This window comes from Chelonoidis abingdonii, chromosome 22, assembly GCF_003597395.2.
Source record: "Chelonoidis abingdonii isolate Lonesome George chromosome 22, CheloAbing_2.0, whole genome shotgun sequence".
In the NCBI taxonomy this organism is placed as follows: Eukaryota; Metazoa; Chordata; order Testudines; family Testudinidae; genus Chelonoidis; species Chelonoidis abingdonii.
The window spans coordinates 16,986,191-17,006,556 of NC_133790.1; the positions used below are offsets into that span (position 1 = coordinate 16,986,191).

Genomic DNA, 20,366 nt, shown 5'->3' on the forward strand with positions numbered 1-20,366 from the left:
TCTGTTAATGTTTCGCCATTAGCACCCTTGTTTATGCCTAATGTTTCTTTTCCTGGCACCTGTATTTCAACATTTCTTATTTCTGCTTAAAGGTACATACAACATTTCTTTAATCCATTCTTATTTTCACAATATAATTAATTCTACTTTCACAAATGCAAGTGTGCTAATTGACTTCCTTAAAAAACAATCTTATTGTGAACACAGCCCTTTTTCTGTTTGCGAATAGCTTGCAAACTGAAATGGATTTCTGCAAATGTTAGTACTAATTATTTGTGTAATAGTTTGGACAAATAATTTTTAGCTTATTGGATATTAACCAACTGTTCATTTAGATTATTCATTTTCTAAAGTGTGATTGGTCATCTGGGTCACATGGTATTGTTTCTGATCCTTGATTGTTTGAGACTTTTCAAACTAGAATAGTGAGTAATGAATATTTGTATTCATGCACAAATATACGCATTTATGTGTGAATGAGTATTTGTATGAGAGAACAGCTCTCCCAAATAGTTGTGCAAACAAAAACCGATGCCCATAGATGTTTGTGAATGGTAAATAATGAGGTGGCATGAACATGACTGAATCAGTGATTTCAGAACCTGAATGAATGTTCACAAAGTGTCGTGCAGTATTCTATAACTTTTTTTTAGTTCTGTAGATGTATATACCTCTATTTCTGTTTTTTAAAGTTCCCCAGTTTTCATTAGTAGAATATATAGTTTTACAAGTATCTTCAATAGTTAGGCGACATTTTGATAGCATGAATACATTACACTGTCTCTTTCAGGCGCATACATATTTTTTTCTACTTTTGTATTTTCAGCCTAACTCCTTAACAGTGAAAATTATTAGTCCCTGATGATTGCAACTGATACATAAAGTCAGCAAAAATCTTTTGACCCAGTGAATAGGCAGAGCAGGCTTATAAACCAGCAAACTAGCTTTGCAAGATATTATGGATCTAAAAGCACAATGAATTATGTCGACAAGATTTAAAAAGCCAGGATTAAGAACAGCTGTAACATCTTCTACTGCCAGGGTCATAGAACAGGTTATCTGATATTCTTCAGTTCCAAAACACTGCTATAAGAATATACCGAGCATCTGTTACAATATTGTGGTTTACGATCAGAATTGAATGATCTGATTATCCGGACGATTTCTTTTAATTTACCAAATGGAGCTCTATGCTTTGTAATGCTCCTTGCTCTTGGCAAATAAATACTTTGCCAGTTTTCTGCAAGCTAATTTATTAATGGGCAACTTTAACTAGACTTTTTCTGAAAAAAGTAATTTGATTTCTGCTTGTGGGCAATTGATAAACACTGGTACACTGTAAATACTGAAGTGTGGGAATCATTGTTCACAGAGAACATTGAATTAAATGAGAGAGGCTGGGTTTCCCATGTGTATGTGGAAGCAAACTCCAGATATTTTGCATAAAAGGGCATTGAAGTGGAGTTATACATGATACAGATTGGTGCTGTAAGTTTTGTGCAAACCATTCCTTTTAACAGGCTTTTGTGTTTGAAGTGAAGAAGGCTCCATTATTTGTCTCTGCTTAATACAAAAATGTATTAATGTTTTCTTTCAGCATGTTGACTGTTGATTATATCTTGACTTTGGAAATTTATTCTTCTCTACTTGATCTCTCTCATCCAAGCTGACTGAGCTGTGTCTGTGAAATTCTGTTTCTTGTTTAGATCAGGAGACTCTCAAATCTGATGAACTTGCTGTAGCTTTCCAAAGCATAGAATGTGACTGAATGCCTTGTATTTACATTGGCGATTCCTTCTATGAGCTGCTTATAGGAGCAGCTCTGCAAAGAGAGAGAACATTCTTATTGCACGTGTTCCCACTCTGTGTGCCGAAACTTGGATCATCTGATTTTTTTTTTTTTTTTTTTAAATAAAAACATACTGTACTTTTTAAAAATTTTATTTATTTAAAAAAGAACCAAGTATTTTTTGGCTGGGGATAGTGAGGTCTAATTTTCAACTTGATGGCAGAACACTGCATCGTATCAATTCCAGAATTTCCAGGGATGTTCTAGGCATCGATGGGCATAAGCCTATTGATTTTTGGTGTAAATCAGAATAATAGAAAAGTCTGACTCTCCCCCACCTCCCACCAAAATCAGTTCCTGGTGCATGAGGCGGAAAAATCTTTTTGCTTCTCCTGCCTAGACATTAGAGGCATGTGCTCAACTTTCTTCGTGGAGATATTGTCTGTAAGAGAAATAAGACACTTACAGGGAGGGCTTGTTTGGAGCAGGAGCAATAGAGTGGTGGAAGAAATGGAGACCCAGAATTGGAGTGAGGGGGAACCCGCAGGGGCCAGAGTGATGGAGGAAGAAGAGACCTGGAAGCGGCAGGGGGAGTGGGTGGTTGGTAGTGAGAGAGCAAACCTAGTACCCTCAAAAGAATGAAGCGTGGGGAGTGGTGATGGTGAGGGAAAGAGGAACCCAGAAGGTGGGTGATTGAGTAGGTGAATGTACAAGCAGAGATACAGAATGGGGGAAGCGGTAGTGTGGAGGAAACACAGAGGACCCTGGCATGAGGTGTGGCGGGGCGGGGAGAATGGGGTGCATACAGAGACCCAGTTATGCTGGGAGACGGTGTGGAACCCTGATATGGTAGGCCAGCCTCTCCCTCCATTGTTAATGATGATGATCCCATGTGCTGAACTGAGAGTCACTGCTGTCTCTTTTTTTCCAGTTAAGATTTGTGTGCTTGTGCTGTGGGCTACTATGGAATTTGAGGTGCTGCAAGCCTAGTGGGGTGGTACAGCCAGAGGTCTTACTCCTGAAAAAGGTTGGAATCACTGTATTAAACGGCACTTCCTTTCCTTAGAGAGTTATTTGCATAGTTATATGGGACATTACAGCTGCATTCAGTCATGTCCCACTCTAGAAGAATCCCGTTAATTGTTTTTATGAATCTGGATCAAGAGAACAAAGTGGATTTTGAGGGAAAACCAGCAGTCATGAAAAGAAGTGATGTGGTTTGGAGAGAGCGTGATAGCATAAGGCTAGGTAATGACTTCCTGAGCCTAGTGGGAAAGGTGCCCACAACCCCTTCTGAGACATCTTTTGGCTACCAGTGCAGGAGCAGAATGGTTTTCCTTGTTGTTGTTTTCATATCTGCGCGTGCACACACACTTCAGTGCAGTTCAGTAATACTTCCTTGGCATGACAAGATAGACAAGTTTCACGGTTCATGTGTACATGCTTTGTGCCTGTACACAAACTTAAAAGTATAAACAGGGCGTTGTGCCATTTTAATGCATTTTCAGACAAAGTCTGGAAATAATACAAGCCTCAATCTCTCTTAACAAAAAGATAAAATCTCTTACAATGAGTAAATTGTTTTACTCTACCTTTTAATTTTCTAGCTTGCCACTCTACTTAACTGTATGAAATCTTGACTTCAGCATTTACATATCAGTGATTACTTCTTACTGAAATGGCTATTTGCCTTTTCTTGGGTGCTAACTGACAAAAAGGCTGATGTTGATTTGTTGAGAGATGCTTATTTATTCTTATTTTCCTATTTGTTCTTGGTGTTGCATGAAGTTGAAAGCGGGGCTTCTGTTCAAGGTTCTTGTCATTAATCTCTTCCTTCTCTGGGAACACCAGTACATGATACACTCCTAGCAAATGATTGGAAACACAAAAATAACATAGGCAAACCATACGTAAAGCAAAGAATAGCACCTGAATTGTTTGGAGACCTTGGCGGCAGGCGGGTGTCGGGGGGGGGGAAGCTATTGATAAGTGCAGTTTGGCCAATGTTGTATAAATTTAAAATAACAAAAGGAACATTAACAAATAAGGAAAAAATGGAAGTTTTAAGGATGTATTAGATTTTCCTCTTTTTCCACCACTTTCTTCTTGCATTCAATCTCCACATCTTCATTCTCTCATGCGCCGCCTCCCCCCTGCTCCCATGTTGACTCCTTACATTCTTTCATGCTTCTTAACTGACCCCTATTCTCTTCTGGCCTCTCCCTTGTAGTCTCATAATTGCTTTTTTCCCCCTCTTTCTTCCCTGCTCTGTTCCAATCTGGTGGTGATTATCCCACTGTCTGATTTAACAAGCTGGACTGCAGTACTGTATTGCTGTTCTGCTTTGATTACTTGTCCCATATTAAAAACAAAATAAAAAGCAGTGGCTTTAGTAGATGGTATAAATCAGTAATGTTACTACGGATGCCAGCCATGGGCTCAGTGTAAGAAGGTTAATGAAGTAGTGAAAACAAAAACACATGGCAGACGCTCAAGCTTGTTTTGTTTTCTTCTGTTCTGACACAGCTAAGGCCAGCCGCCTTATTTAACAGCACTAGAGTGTGAGGTTTTTTGTTGGGAGCATTGATCTGCCAGTTCTTTCCAATGACTCCATGGCCACTTGGCCTTGTCTCATTGAATGCCATTGATGTGTGGGTCAAATAGAACATGTCTAGATCCCTTCTGTGAATAAGAACTGGGAAGCCTTTTGTAGCTGCTGCCAAAAATAACAAGGAACTGACAGAAGATAATAGCATGATTACTATATTTGTGCAACTCCTGTTGTTGGTTGGATTCCTGATCAGCATGATGGATGGAATGACTCCCCTTTTTTTTTATAAAGGAAGGGAACTTCCTACAAAAAATAAACATGAGAAATATTTTGTTCTCATGCCTTGTCAGTAAAGTCTGTAATCTCTTGTTGCATTTGCTTGTCTTCCACTATAGCAAGGAAACAGTAATTTAGATTTGAATTTCTGTCCTCATTTCATCCAACTGGTGCTCCGCCATTCAGTTTTTAAAGATGTCTCCAGTTAATGAGATTCCTAAGAATGAAAGCTTGGCTTGAGATCAGTGGAGTTGAATCATGGTTCAGCAACATTTTAGCAGAAGTTATGTGCTAGATATGTCAATTTCTTACAGTATATTTGGGTGATGTTACTGTATTAAGTTTATGTATCATTGTGAGCAAGAGACTGTATGTAATTGCAAGGGGCAGGATAGCTGTAGCTTCTCCAGGAACTAAAATGTGTGGGTGAGACTAGGTAAGTTAATTCAGGTTGTAACATCTCCAGAGAAGAACCACCTGGAGAGGCTTGCATGTATGCTTCAAACTCCATTCTCCAGAGGTCAGCTGACAAAGAAGGATAAATAGCCTGAGTTTAAAATGACTCACGGTCTCCTTTTTAATCCAGTAAATGGACAGGCCCTCCAGCTCAAGGGAGCCCCAAGCCTGGCAAAAGGATTGGAAAGACTTTCACTTACTGGGGCCGCAAAGGACTGATGGGTGACCTCTGGTTAGCTGTTAGCTTGGGTATAGGAATGTTGGTTGTTCTCAGTGTTTCTATCCGAGGAATAAATGTGCTCGCTTAAAAAGATCTGTGTGGTAACTTGTAGCTGCTGGCAATATGCTGGCTGTAGCACTTGGGGAGAAAGCAAAGCACAGGTGCTGACCTTTTTAGGCTGACTGTCTTGCTAGAGATACTGCAGTGTAATCCAGGGAGCAGTGCAGTCTTCAAATCTCGTATCAAGAGGAAGTGAGAGGCAGGTCTCTGGCCAAGAGATTAGTGGCTGTAAACTGGAAACCTTTGGGTGCCCTTGGTGGACCATGGAGGGGGAAAATGGGTGCAGTTGCCCTGAGCTGTGATGATTTAATATATACACTCTGTAGGGACTCCAGAAATGGATCAAAAAGTGCCATTCTGTTTTAAGAACAGAGCAGCAGTCTGACAGCTCAAAACGGAATAAAGTGAACTCTGCTTGATGTATGATCTTGGGTAAATTATCTGTGCCGTACCCATGAAATTAGCCATGGATTAATGGTAATGGCAGCCAAGCAGGTGACTCCATAACTTGCTCCTGGGAGGATTCTGTGCTACTGCATGCATGCAGAATTCATGTCAGCTGCAGATTTCTTTGCTTTCCTGCAGAAAAATGACTGTGTCTGATGGGGAAGCAAAGGGAAGCTGGAAGAGTGGTCATGTGCCTTTCCCCAGCAGCACATGGGCACGTTGTTTTGGGCTCCCAGAGCAGCCAGAAGAGAGGTAAATCACAGGGGGGGAGCGGGGACTGGGGACATCCTGACTGGTGCTGGGTCAAACCCGTCTAGGGCTGGGTCAGACTCATCCCCCATCTACCCAACCCCATACATCTAGGACTCTCCCCCACTCCCCCATACCTAGATGCCCCCACTGAGCCTCACGCCTCCACAGCTAGAAGCCGCCACCGAGCCCTCTGAGCCTCACCCCCTTCATCTAGAACTCTCCTGCACCCAGACACCACCACCGAGCCTCACCCCTTGCACCTGGCCCTCTATAGCCTCACCCAGGGCTGGACATGCCCTGACCGGTGGCTCCTACCTGGTGCTGGGCTCAGCTGTTAGTCCCAGTGAGGTGGGGGGTGAGGGAGCAGAGGAGGCGTGTGCTTCCCCAGGCTTCATAAATGGACAATTACAATTCCTCTTGTTTGTTACCCAGGCTCTTAGAATAGGTGTATGTGTAATTAAATAATTAATTATCTTTGCATCCGTTGGTGCCTCGGTTACCTTCCCCCCCCCCCCCCCCCACGTTGTCATTTGGCTCTAAATGAGTGTTCATTTGTTCCCCCATTTCAGCCTCCTCTTTTGTTGTCAGTCCATGTTACTAGTTTGGGGTCCAGTTTTGCAACCCTCCCCTTATATGAACCATCTTTATTTTCTCAAGCAGTCTCTCCTGTGTGTCTAAAGACTGTCTGCTGGCATAAATAAGGGTTGCAAGGTCAACCGTTTACTATATATTTCAAGGTGAATGAAAGTCAGCAGGATAAACTGGCCTCAAAGGAAGAAAATGAACAATTGTCAGTGAAGTCTGTTGGGTTGTTACAATAATGCAATAACTCCCATTTCACCTGGTAAAATGGACTTTCTGCTGGAATATTTATTTATTTTTTTTTCTTTCCAGAAGGTTTACAGTAAAAAAGCAGCCTCTGACTTTGCTAGCTTGCTTATGTCTCTTGGCTTTCAGCTGGACTGGTAGTCATCTAAGAGTAACTATTGGGCTCTGTATGACTCAGTGTGCTGGTGTTTTGTGTGTGCACGCATGTTAGTGATTGGCTAAAAAATGTTAGTGACCAAAAAAGAGGAAAATCGGTCAAGCTGAATAATAGACCTCAGGAGCTCCCTATGTATGTAAGTTTTGTGGACTTGTATGTACTAATGTGTGTGTCATCTTAATTCCTGATCGAAACCTGGGGAGGGAGTAGGGGGAGAAGGAGAACAGTTTCTTAAATGTCTGTCTGACAAGAAAAGGGATGCGCAAAGGGCTCGCCCTTCCCAAAAGCCTGTATGCCAACATTAAATAAGCAGCAGGTAGAGAAGAAGAAAATTCTATTGGAAGATTGTGATATAACCTTATCCCAGGAAAACTCTCCCTCAGTTTAGCTTCTGCTAGTTCATCTGAAAACCCCAGGAAGAGATCAAGTCTGAGTCTGTGTTGTGTTGAGCTCAGTACACAACTGCTGTTTTAGTCAAATATTAGATATTCTTGCATGTATTGTGTTTAGCTACTGAATTTTTTTAGTAAATCTCCCTGTAGTATTCATTTAGCATGTGGCTTGCTCATAGCACAGGTCTACAGTAGTGCAAAAGAAAGAGAGCATTATCTATGGCTATGCTGTCACAGAAAGATAGTGTTTTCCCATTCATTTAATATGATCTCATAGTGGACAGTTTTTCCCGATTTTAAATATTAAGCTATAGCAACATAAGTGGCATTTCAAGAGAAGTATGATTTACCCAGAGTGCAATCTGTCTGTCTTATGTCCTCTTTTTAAAAGAAATCGTGTTCGGAAAAAACGCTCTATTGAGTTTAGTTCCTGAAGCTGAGCTGATGGACCATTAAGAAGAAAGGATGGTCTTGTGAGTAAGGCACTGAAGAGTGAGTCAGGACACCTAGGTTCAATTCTAGGGTCTGTGCAAGACTTCTGACCTTGGGCGAGTTACTAAAGCGTGATGTGCCTTTGTTTCCCCATCAGGACAGTAAGGATAATGTCTGCCTAATTTCTTCCCTCTCAGGAATGTTGAACTAAATTCATTGTCTGAAAATCCCTCTGAGCTCCATGGGTGGAAGGCACTATAGAGTGCCAAGTTTTGTTTTAAACATTTAATTACTTACTCTTGTAAAGGGTTTGTCTCTGGGTATGTCTACACAGCAAAATAAATAAACCTGGCCCCCGCTGCAGCAAGTCTCAGGGCCTGAGTCAGCTTACTTGGAGCTAAAAATAGAAGTGTTGTCTGGGTCTGGAGCCCAGGCTTGAAAACCTGGTGAGTGGGGAGAGTCTGAGCTTGGGCTCCAGCCCAACCCTGAATGAGTCTACACTGCTATTTTGAGCCCCCCAACATGAGCCCAAGTCAGTTGATCCAGACTCTGAAACTTGCTGCTGCAGATTGATTTGTGTGTTGTGTAGACGTACTGAAAGAAACACCTTTTTTCTTTGCACTACTCGGAAAGTATTTAGTGCTTCTCCCAATACTACTTCCTGTAGAGGTCAGAAGATTCATGTTCTTTTGGCAGAGTAAGTTGACTCTGCATCAGAGTCACAAAGGGAAAGGCTCCTCTGTTAGTTTCTTTTCTTTCGATTCAGTGTCTGATCTTCCTATATAAATACACCAGCTTCAGTTTCTCTGAGCCTTAGTGAGATATGAACCACAATCATACCTACTTTATAGATGTTTCATTTTGTTCCCAATGCAACATTTCAAGTCTAAACTGAGCGCTCATCAAAACAGATTTGGGATGGTTTAGGTCATTTGCTCCAGTACATGTGCTATGCAGCCCTTTCCCTATTTAAAGGCTATCAGTAATTATAGTGTTCTGAAGGTCACCGAGCATCCATCATTCATCATAGTTATTGAGCATTACTTTTAATGCAGTGGGGTGATTAACATTACCTGCTTTGAAGATGGCTGGGATTTAAAGCCTCCGCATATTCAGTTAGCACCAAAATGATCTGAAAAAATCTTTGCTGTGGCAAGACAAGACGATAAAGAACCAAGACATCTTTCTTGTGAAAGTGACAAATTGCCCTTTCTGATCCAGAGGGCCAGCTTGCATGATAGAGCTGTGCAGTACATTAGCCTTCAGCTAATGGAAAAATGAGGGGAGAATGGAAGAGGAAAATACTGAGGTGGAGCGCAATGAATGGGGCATTTTTGTTACTGACTTGGGTTCAGGTTTTTTGTTTTCTCTCCTCCAGAAACAACTTTGCAGCAGGCCTATAATTTACCTGGGTCATCCAGCAGGTTAAGAAGGAGGCAGTGCCTCTGGAATCCCTCTCTTCCCCCCCCCCCCCCCCAATTCCATTCTTAAAACACTGTTTACAGTCTCCTGCAGTTTTCTAGCTTTGTGGAAAAGTTCAGTGGGCCATCTTCCCCTTTAGCTTCATCCATCATTCCAGTCAGTTAGAAATAGTTGAGGGCCAATTGACCAGTCTTCCATTAACCGAGACACTTCAGATTGTTCAAATAGCATAAAAGCCCTCTTTGTAGACTGCTGGGCAGAGATTGTAGATTTCCCTGTTGATGGGCAGTTACTCATGGCTGAACAGAGCCCTGTGTATTTTGCTGCACTTCAGGGATGAATATTACTACTACTTTTCTTGTTCTGTTTGATTTTTTTTGTTTCTTTCTTTCCCTGAAAGGTGTGGTGTCTTGTGGAGAGGTCAGATCATGAATTGCACTGGTCTGTTACAAAATTGTTCTTTGTTTTTGGCTGAAAACTCTTTCCAAAATGACTTTCCAGTCATTGAAAAGTCCAGTTTTTAACATTGGCTTTTAAAGGCCTTTGTCATCATTCTTTATTCATCTGTTTATCATGTTTGTATCTGAAGGGCAAGGAGAGTGTGAAACTGCTCCGAGAACAGCTAGTGCATTGCGGTGTACAGCTTGGTTCATTATTGCATCACATGCTAAGTGAGTGTGTGTGTGTTTGTTTGTTTGACTCGGGGAAACATTTTTCTTTTGTGAAGACTTGACTGACTTGAGGATGTGGCTTTTGAGTGTGCCCATGTCATAGAGTTGAAGGACAGAAGTGACCACTAGATCACCTGACCTCCTGTATCACACAATAAGTGCCTTAACTAGGACCCAACTTGGCTTGGGCTCCACATCAAGTGACAGTTGCTTTAACTGCAGAATGCACTGAACATGAGCACTTAAAAGATAAAGTTTCCATTTATTATTAGCAGTAATTCAGTATGACCTGCAGGCCCCAACCAAGTATAGATTCCTGTTGTGCTAGAAACTATACAGATATAATAGTCCCTGCTCCAAAGAGCTTACAGTGTTAAGGCTTGTCACATATGGAGTTATTCTGCAATAGCTATTGCACCTTAAATTCACTCCCTACCTTAATCTGAAGTATCTGTTCAAGAGTAGACTGATCCTGAACATCTGATCCTGCAAAGATCAACTTGTGCGCTTAACTTTACACATATAAGTAGTCCTATTATATAAGGCCATTGCAAAGATTAGAGTTTCATTAGAAAAGTCAGAGAAAAGGTAGGAGACAGGAATTATTCTCATTTTTATTCAATTAGAAATATCATCTGATATAAGTATGCCGAGATTTCTAGTAATCAACACATTTTGACTTTGTCTACACTAGGCTTTTTTGGACAAATGTCCCACTGGTGTAAATAGCCTTGCTGTCTTGATAAAACCTACAGACCTGCTAGCTAACAGTAACCTGTAGTAAGCAGTGACCTGAGTATAGCCTCCACTGCAATCCACTAAACAGAAGGAGGGTTATTAGATGGACATGCTTTGAATGTTTTTGAAGAGTGCCTGTTTTGGTGGGAAGAGGTAATCTCCTGTAATTTAAACGGTTTCATAAACAGAAAATAAAATAACTTTTTTCTGTCTCAGTGCAGGATGTGTGATCCTTCTGGGGGAGCTTATTCTTTTATTAAACAGATATAAATCAGTAATAATCACTTTGATGGAAAGATAACTCTAGGAATCAAAATGATGATGGTTCTAGGGACTTCAATATTCTAATGCAAAGTAGGCTCTCTGAGATATTTCTGTATGGCAAATCACTCTGCTTTTAACAAAACAAGAATTACTATTTTACAGTTCTTGCCTGAAATGTCTAACTGCACTAAACTTTTACAGGCTGGGGATAAATTGTTTTTTTTAACAATGGCTTGTTTTTAGAGGCTGCTGGAAATGTAAGCACAGCTAAACAGGGATGTGATTCATCCACTGACAAAAAGCAAGGAGAAAAGCCTTCAGTATTGATACGCTTTCTCACTAACTGGATTGGGACCTACTTTTTAAATAAGTAGTGTTGACTTCTGATTTTCTTGTGACAGAACCAGAGATATGATGACTCATATAATGCCTCATACATTACACTCAGTGACTTCTCTCGGTGACACCTTGGAAATATGTTCATTTATCACACGAGAACTCTTGCCATGATTTTATGTAAATGCTCTTACATTTCTGTAGTCTGACCATCATGCTTGAAAGGTTAAATGAGATGTTGTTGTGGTCTCTGGAAGCCAAGGCAGAGAGTAACATCTCTCTCCTGCTGGAGCTGTCACAATCCTGAACATCTTTCCGACTGACGAGGATTGGATAGGAGCCCTCTTCAGAGACTGACTGTGCTGTTGCTTAATCGCTGTAAAGCAATGGCTCAATCTCAACTTTCCCATATTGGGATCCATCCCTCATTTAACAATATGGAAAGGGTAAGGTTGCCACAATCCCCTGACAACTATTCATGATCCCCAAAATGAAGTCCTATACTGAGTGACACCAAGCATGATCTCTCACAGGCTGCTCACGTTTGCCTGGTGAGTACCTTAGCAAAGTGAGCAAAGGAATGGGATGTGGGTCCAAACTGGAGTCTCCTGCTGCATGACAAGGATAGGAAACCACCACTAAGACTAGCCATTGAGGGAACCACATTTGAACCATTACAAGTCTGCACAGACTAGCAAATATCAAAGTGTCCGTCAAGTCAAGTTTTTACTAAGTCCTTAAATAATTGAGCTGAACTGTTTAAATGTTTGAAACATTGGCTTCATGCAGAATCCTGTTCAGAAAGGGGGTGTGCAGGATATTTTTTGATCTATGCAGAGAGATTCATTTGATGCCTTTTGAAGAATTTTGAAAGTAGCATTGAGTCCTGAGTTCTGTGATTGAGACACAAAAGCCATAATTGAAACTAAACATTTATTTTTTTTTCCCATTGTTGTTACTTTACCAAAAACTTGAGAGTCAAGAACATTAAAAAGTTTTTGGAGATCAAAGAGCAACCTCCTGGAACTCAACTCGGGAAACTGAAGGTTGGATGACATTGCACCCTTTTCACTCACATGTCCCTGGATAGTTCATGCGGTAAGAAGGCAGATCCATGCAAATGCATGGATCTGGGTAGCTGTCTGCATTGGGAAATCTACCTTGAACTAGTCAGGCTTTTAATCTTTTGATGTGCAGGGGACTACATTAGGAATGCAAATCCATATCACATCTCTCAGGATCATCATTTTAGAAGCAGCCAGAGGATAAAAACAAGCACTAGTGTTCATTTAAAGTCAGCGTGCTCTAGTCTGCAGTTCGCTCATGTTTAAGTGCCAGGCTTTAAAGATTTTTCTTTGCCCACAGGCAGCCTGGATACAAAGGGAGATTTTATTATTTTTAAGTAAAAATATCACAAAAAAGGACAAACTACTTTTTGCCTCTCTGTTTTCCTAAGTTTATCACAAAACATGATTTGCCTCCCAAAACTTTAGGGAAGGAGGAGAGAAACTAGGTAATCCAGTGGCCTCAAAATGCAGCCGAGAGAGAGAGAGAGCATGCACAAAAAATCCTCAACTTTTAAAAGGTATGGGGATTTGATACCATCTGAAAGTTGGCAGGGAAGGTTACAGAGAAGGGAGTACAATGGATTATGTTGAATGGACTTGGATATTGTGTAATCCTGTTTTACAGTGAAGAATAATGGATGGTCCTGAATTTTCAGTTCATTACAATGTGTAAACTGCCTTCTGATTATAGAGAACCTCTACTTGAGGTGAAACTTTTCTGTCAGTTGGAGAAAATGGCTTCACTATAAGGGATTGGAATTAAAGCCAATTGTTTTGTTTTTCCTGGAAGAATATGCAACTCTGAATAGATTTTCCACAGGACTTAGCTTCCCCTTTAGTCTATGGTGATAAAACATAAAATGACTCTTAAACTGCAGAATACTTGCAAGATTCAGCATGTATCACAAGTCATTGGCAGTAGTGATCAGAGAAATGAAAGCTTGAAAACTGCTGAAATGAGTGATTTCCTGTGGGATTTAAGCATATTTAGGCTGACAAATTTTGCAGTATTAATTATGCTGTGATTTCAATGGGAAATGGAGTTGGGCCTGCTTACACCACCAGTGAATTTGGTCCAGTGTCCATATTCCTTTTATGATTTGCCCTCTTTCCTGTTTGGTCAAGAGATCCCCTCCAGCTTAATGCCTGTACTGAAGTCTGTGATGGGTTAATATTAGGGTGACCAGATGTCCCGATTTTATAGGGACAGGCCTGATTTTTGGGTCTCTTTCTAGATAGGCTCCTATTACTCTTCACCCTGTCCCAATTTTTCACACTTGGTGTCTGGTCATCCTAGTTGTTGTTAATGTCTACCTGGACACGAAAACTATTCACTAGTTAAAATATAAGCCCAAATTGCAATAACAGGTATTATCTGGAATGTCAGAATATAGCTGTAAATAAAGTAAACTGAACAAGGGCACCTTCCCAGCTTGCTTCAAAGAAGGTTACAGATCATGTGAGGATTAAATGAAATATTTTTTTCTCCTGTGAAGTTTCTAAGAAGAGAATTCAAAAGCTTTGCTCCTGTTCATCTGCACAAAGTTCATTTGAAAGTAGTCTCTCCTTCAGGACTCAAGAGAAGGCATGTCACCACCTAGGATGCTAGCCAGATACCATGGGGATGAAATATAATTTCCTAAATAAAATGCTATAAAACAATACACGGTAGTTTCCTAGTGATGACACTGCTCACAGGTACAGGATATTTAAGTCGTAACATAATTAAACTAACAGCTGCATGAGAACAGTTTCATCCCCATCATTTTATTTCCATAATCAGTGAAAAGAGATCTTGACTTACCCACAATCATTTCTTAACAGGATCAGTTGGCATTGCAATTAATTGTACACAGAGCATAATACTTCACTGCTATTTTTTTAAACATTTTATTATTGAAGTAAGTGTAGAAGGAATATCAGATTCCTCTTACATCTAGTAGGACTTCCCTTTGTAAGCATAGGCCCCAATTCTGCTTTAGGCTCTGTACTCTTACGACTGTGCACAGCCCACTGGCTTTAGGGAGTACAGTGAAAGGAACTGTTTTATACCACTGGCCCTAGCTAAGGATTGCAAGTGTTTTGGACAAGTCTTATTTCTCAAGCTGTAAACCAGTGTTTCATTGTTCATGTATTGCGACACTTCTGAAATTCATTCATCCATCAGGAATATCTCTTCTGATTTCTGTTGCTATGTGAGACACACAAATTGCACAATGAAAAAGTAACAGAAATGTCTGCTTGGGAGGCAGAAGAATCATCTTCGGGTAGCTTTCCTCAAGAGAACCATCCTTTTGTAGAGAATTTTCATTCTGTTCAACAGTGGACTATACAAGGTTACCAACTTCGATTTGCAGAAAACTGTACGCCCTGGCCCGTCCCCGCTCACTCCATCTCCGCTCTCTCTGTTGCTCGCTCTCCCCTACCCTCGCTCACTCACTCATTTTTACTGGACTGAGGCAAGGGGTTGGAGTGCTGAAGGGGATGAGGGGCTCTGGGTGGGGATGTGAGCTCTGGAGTGGGGCTGAGGATGAGGGGTTTGGAGTGCAGGAGGGGGTTGGAGTCCAGGCTCTGGGGGAGGGTCAGAAATGAGGGGTTTGGAATGTGAGGGGGGGTTCTGGGCTGGGGCAAAGGGTTGGGGGATGTGTGGGGATGCGGAATCTGGTATGGGGTCAGGGATGAGGGCTGGGGTAGGGAGTTGGGGTGCGGGAGAGGGTGCAAGGTGTGGGCTTTGGGTCCCACTTACCTCGGGAGTCTCCTGAAGTCACCAGTATGTCCCTGTGGCTCCTAGGTGGAGGCACAGCCTGGTGGGTCTGCATGCTGCTGCTGCTGTCCCCGCCATTCCCCATTGGCTGTTGTTCCCAGCCAATGAGAGCTAGCGCTCGGGGTGGGGGCAGCACATGGAGCCCCTACGGCTGCGCCTATGCCAAAGAGCTGCAGAGAAATGCCAGTCACTTCTGGGAGCTGCGTGGAGCCAGGGCAGACAGGGAGTCTGCCTTAGTCCTGCTGCACCGCTGACCAGGCTTTGAATGGCCTTATCAGTGGTGCTGACCGGAGCGGCTAGGGTCCCTTTTTGGCTGGGTGTTCCGGTCAAAAACCAGATGCCTGGCAGCCCTAGTTGGCTATGTTGTGTATATACTATAACTCTTAACTGAGATTGTAACCAGTTAGGCCTTATCTATACTGTAGGATATTCAGCAGGGAAAAGCTCCCACTGCTGCTAGCACCAGTTCAGTTGTGCGATTCTTTGGCTATCCATATTTCCTTAATTATCATCATCACTTTGACCAAGTAAGATGTGTTAGCGTACTGAGTAACTACAAGGCCTTGATAAATTATTTATAGCCTTGTTATACGCTGCTACTGAGGTCTGAAGAGTGTATTTTATTGGTTGGAAATAAGTTTCTAATACTAAATAAGATTAAATGCTCTAAAAGAAATGATCCTGTTTACTGTGGAGCACGGTGGGTTTTTTTTTGTTTGTTTGTTTTTTGGTGTTTTTTATGCACAGATACTCCACTCATCCTACATTGGGCATAGTAGGGAAAGTGCAAATCAAGTGTAAATATGAAGAAATAGTCTCCTGTAAATGGGCAATAAATGCTGAGTCCTTGACGTCCTTTCAAATGATCTCCACTTAGGTAGGTTATTCAGTCAGGCCAGCCTACCCTCAGCTAGTTATTCTTGGGTCAGTAAAGCCCTCCCTTCTGAATCTACATTTCCAGGCATCTGACATTGCATATTGTTTAAAAACAAACAAACCCACCCTTCTAGGTAGTGACAGTATAAATGACAAACATGTTCCATTTTTATTTCTTAGGAGCAAAGCCCCAGCAACCAGACATCAATAACAATGATGCAAGAGCCTCAGGAGATGGTGGAGGAGACTGTTACTGTTGAGGAAGACCCGGGTACCCCTACTTCCCATGTGTCTATTGTGACTTCAGAAGATGGAACCACAAGGAGAACTGAGACTAAGGTAGGAATTTCTGGACCATGCTGAGTATGATTTTAGGGGCATTAGAAGGGTTATTTCAAAGGTAAGGTTTGCTCTCCTTTTTCATATTGGTCCATTGGGGAGAAATGGTAAAACGTCAGCCTCACACAGAATTTTAAAAAAAATTAGTGGCATGTAGAATAGAGCAGTACAATAATCATGTCTCGTTCTGTCTCAAACTATATACAATCCTCAGTAATGGTGTGAGTCTGCCTATTGCTTTGTTCCTCAGAAAATAGTTTTCCAGTTTCCACAGCTTTTGTTTTAAATATCACCACAATTGCGCGTGAGTAAGGATATGTTTTAGTCACGGGTATTTTTAGTAAAAGTCATGGACAGATCATGAGCAGTAAACAAAAATTCATGACTTAGAGGGGTGGCTTGGGGAGGGGGGCCCTCAGGGTGCTGTAGATGCTGGAGGGTGTATGGGGAGCACAGTGAGTGATGGAGAGGGGGGCGTGGCCTGGGGGTGGCTGGGGCAGGCCCTACCCAGCTCCTGGGAAGCAGTGACCTTAGCTCCACGTGCTGCCTCTGCTCCACCCGGAGTCCCGTTTCTGCAGCTCCCAATGGTTGGGAACCATGGCCAGTGGGAGCTGTGGGGGCGGTGGCTGTGGGCAGCGGCAGCACATAGAGCTAGGAGCTGAGGGATGGGAGTTCCTGTCTCCCTTCTGGGAAGCCTACCCCAGGTAAGCACCGCCTCGCACCCCAATCCCCAGCCCTGAGCGCCCACCCACCCACCCAAACTCCTGCTGCGGGGGTGGTCCTGAGACTGCTCCAGCAGCAGTCAGTGCGACTGGCTCAGGGGCTGCTCGGGTGGCTCCCGGGCCACTTGCACCATGCTGCTCCAGAAGTCACGGAGTGGAGGTCATGGAAAGTCACAGAATCTGTGACTTCCATGACCTCTGTGACAAGCATGGGGGCCTTACATATGAGTGATTCTCTGTCAATACCATGTAGGTACACTATCAGGTTCGTTATGATTATAGATGTTACTACTGGCCTTCCTCCCCTTCACTCAACTCTGCTCTTGTTTACTCCTCTAATGTTGTCTTGTATTAGGTTAGTTTCCGTTTTCCATGGGACAAGTATTATATGTTTGGCGCTCTCTGGCAAGCTTTGCAGACCTCTTAGAATAGCTTTATACCTACAGTTCTGGACCTCAGCAGTTACGCTGACATCTTTACTAGGGTTTGGTCTAGTGAAGGGTCAGATGTGTTTCTATTCTTAAAACTATTAAAACAGCATTCGTTAAAATGAGATTGTCCAGATGTTTTCCCCCTTAGATTGGACATAAATGGGCAGCCAAAAAAAGTTGTACAGAAGTCACCATGTTGGTGTTTATGTTTGTGTTTACTGGCATTCCAGAATTGCAGTCGCTTAAGACATCAGTGTGTCAGATCTCAAGCTAAAGGAGCACAATTCCACTAAAGTCAACAGAGCTGCACATGTTTACACTGTTTGAGGCTCTTTGTGTGTATGTTCTTTTGGCTGTTCTAAATGCATCTTTAGATAGGGAAGGGTTTTTGGACTTTCCTAGTAAGCTTGTATATAGGATTTAAAAATCACTTCAGCCTCCTCCCATTTTATTTGAGAGACTTATAGTTCAGTATTTTAAGATTTAAAAACAGTGTGTTACATCTTTATATTTATATCTTTTTCTAGCAGAAAAGTATACAGGGAGGAAGTAATAAATTTACAGGCTGATGAAATGGAGCAACTTTTTTAATAAACTAATTATAATGCATAGCTTTGAGACTCTAACCTAAGCCTTGCAAAGGGATGCAACAGTAGATGTGACCTAAAGGGTAATGGCGTTTGTAAAAATAGCAGAGGCCTCCTTTCCATACAATGGCTCTTAGATTAGGGTACCACATGGATGATATAGTTTGTCCAAAATAGTCAAACTGCAGATAAGCAACATGCTCGTTCTCACAGCATGAAGAATGTAATCTTATCTTACATGATATACCTGCTATTTCACCGTCTTTCCTACATACCTTAAACAAATACTGTACCTGTTCTCTCTCACTCACACCATTTTTCCCATGCACTGAAGAAAATCCTATAGCAAAAAAGATGTTTAAATTAACATGTGATATCAGATAATAAACCTATTTCAGGTACATCCCAAGCATTATAAAATTGAGTAGAAAATTGACATGCTTTAAGAGTTGGGAACATAGTCCAGTGGTGGATTAGTCCAACGGCCAATTGGAGGGACCTGGAAAAATGGGCACCCCCATGCTCTGACCCGCTCTGCCCACACAGCACTTCTGCCAGGGAATGGGGTAACGGTGCGGGATCTTATCCTACTCCGCCTGCCCACCCAGCGCTCCTACCAGGGAGTGGGAGAAGCCCCCATGCGCTGATTCCTGCACTCCCTACCCCTTCACAGGAGCTCCAGGCAGGTGGTGCAGAGCAAGCCCCTGCACCCTGACCCCGCTCTCCCCCAGCAGGAGTATCAGGCAGGCAGGGGAAACCCCTGTGCCCCAACCCCGCTCCATCCCTCAAGAGTGTCGAGTGAGTGTAGCGGTGCAAGCCAGAGAAGTGGTGGAGACTGCAGGTGGAAGGGGTGGGGAGGGACTCTGTTATCTGGCCCAGGGCCCCACAAAACCCTAATCTGCCTCTGCATGGTCTTTTCATTTATGTCACTGTTAAATCCGCTTCAGTCTATGTGCTAAACCCAGGGAAATTTAGGAACGTAGAAGAGCCATTTTACTGAAGGAATAGTTCTGTTAAAGTCCAGTTTGGATTCAAGAAGTGATGTTGAAATGTCCAAAATGCAGGTTGGCCAAACCACTTGAAATTTGGTCAGAAAAGGCAACGTGGTTTTAAAGGGGATCACCACTATCTTTGAAAGTATACACTTCTTAATTCTATATTTTAATATGGTTTAAATTTTAACAGCCACTTAGAAATCCAGCTGGTCTTCAGCTTATAGTTGGCTTGGTAACAAATGCAAAAATGGAGACAGTTGCAGTTCATTTGCTAGTGCTTTTCTCTGGAAGTTGATTGGCATTAGTCTAGTTATGTGTTTTTATAGCTCCTGTCATTGCAGTATTTGAGCATCTCTCAAAGACATTTGTTTCGTGGTTACCTCTGTGAGGTATGGAATTACTGTCCCCATTGCACAGATGAGGAGGTGGAGGCACAGTCACACAGGAAGTGTGTGGTGGACTCCAGATCTCCTGACTCGCTCCCAGTCTTGTACCATAAGACTGTCCTTCATCCCATAGGTTTAGATACTAGCTTGGGACTCCAGAGACCCAGGTTCGATTCCCTGCTCTACTGCAGGCCTCCTGTGTGACTTGTGATAAGTCAGTCTGTTTCTCTGTGCCTCAGTTGGAAATAATGAGACTTCCTTATCTCCTATGGTGAAGATAAATACCTTCAAGCCTGTGAAGGGCTTGGAGACTACAGCAATGGGCGCTGCGGTAGTACCACCCGCCAGCTCACCTGTCTTCGAGATGCCCTTCATGGTCACTTGTGACAGTGGAATCTGTTTGTCGCAACAAGTGGTCAGCAATGACCGTTAGTCACTCTCTTGTCACTGGCCCAACCATCTGTCCACCGGGGTTTGACTTGCCAAGGCACCTTTGGTCATGTCTGAACCAGTTTCGAACAGGACAGGGCAACTGTGTGGCCAGTCTCTTTAAACAGGGGTTTTCTCCCATGATGCAGCTGCAGTCAGTTCACACTGTCACATATCCTTGATGAGTGCCAACTTGTTTTGATGGCAGCCTGCCGGTTCTCCACCTGGCTGATGATGACACTCTAAATGGCTGGGCACATTGCGCGTACACTGAGTACTACAGTAATAAAATAATAATGAAAAGCTGACATATTCACCCAAAGCTGCTTTCACACATCCTGGCCCAGGACTCCTAGAAGCAGAAAATCAGGCTGGAGGGAGCGGTTACAGCAGTGCAAGGAATCGTTACCCTTCCCCTGTATTCGGGAGCTCTCAGATGCCCAATGTAACTCCTCAAGTGAGGGTAGTGTTGGATGGGG

General features: G+C 42.5%; 1 protein-coding gene across 1 annotated transcript in view; it reads left to right on the top strand.

Annotated features, from left to right (window-relative positions):
- ARVCF (ARVCF delta catenin family member) overlaps positions 1-20,366 on the top strand; it is a 449,379-nt gene that overhangs the window by 298,988 nt on the left and 130,025 nt on the right. The window contains 1 exon segment of the mRNA XM_075060041.1: positions 16,179-16,337. Within this exon segment, the coding sequence (XP_074916142.1) occupies positions 16,179-16,337 (159 nt within the window).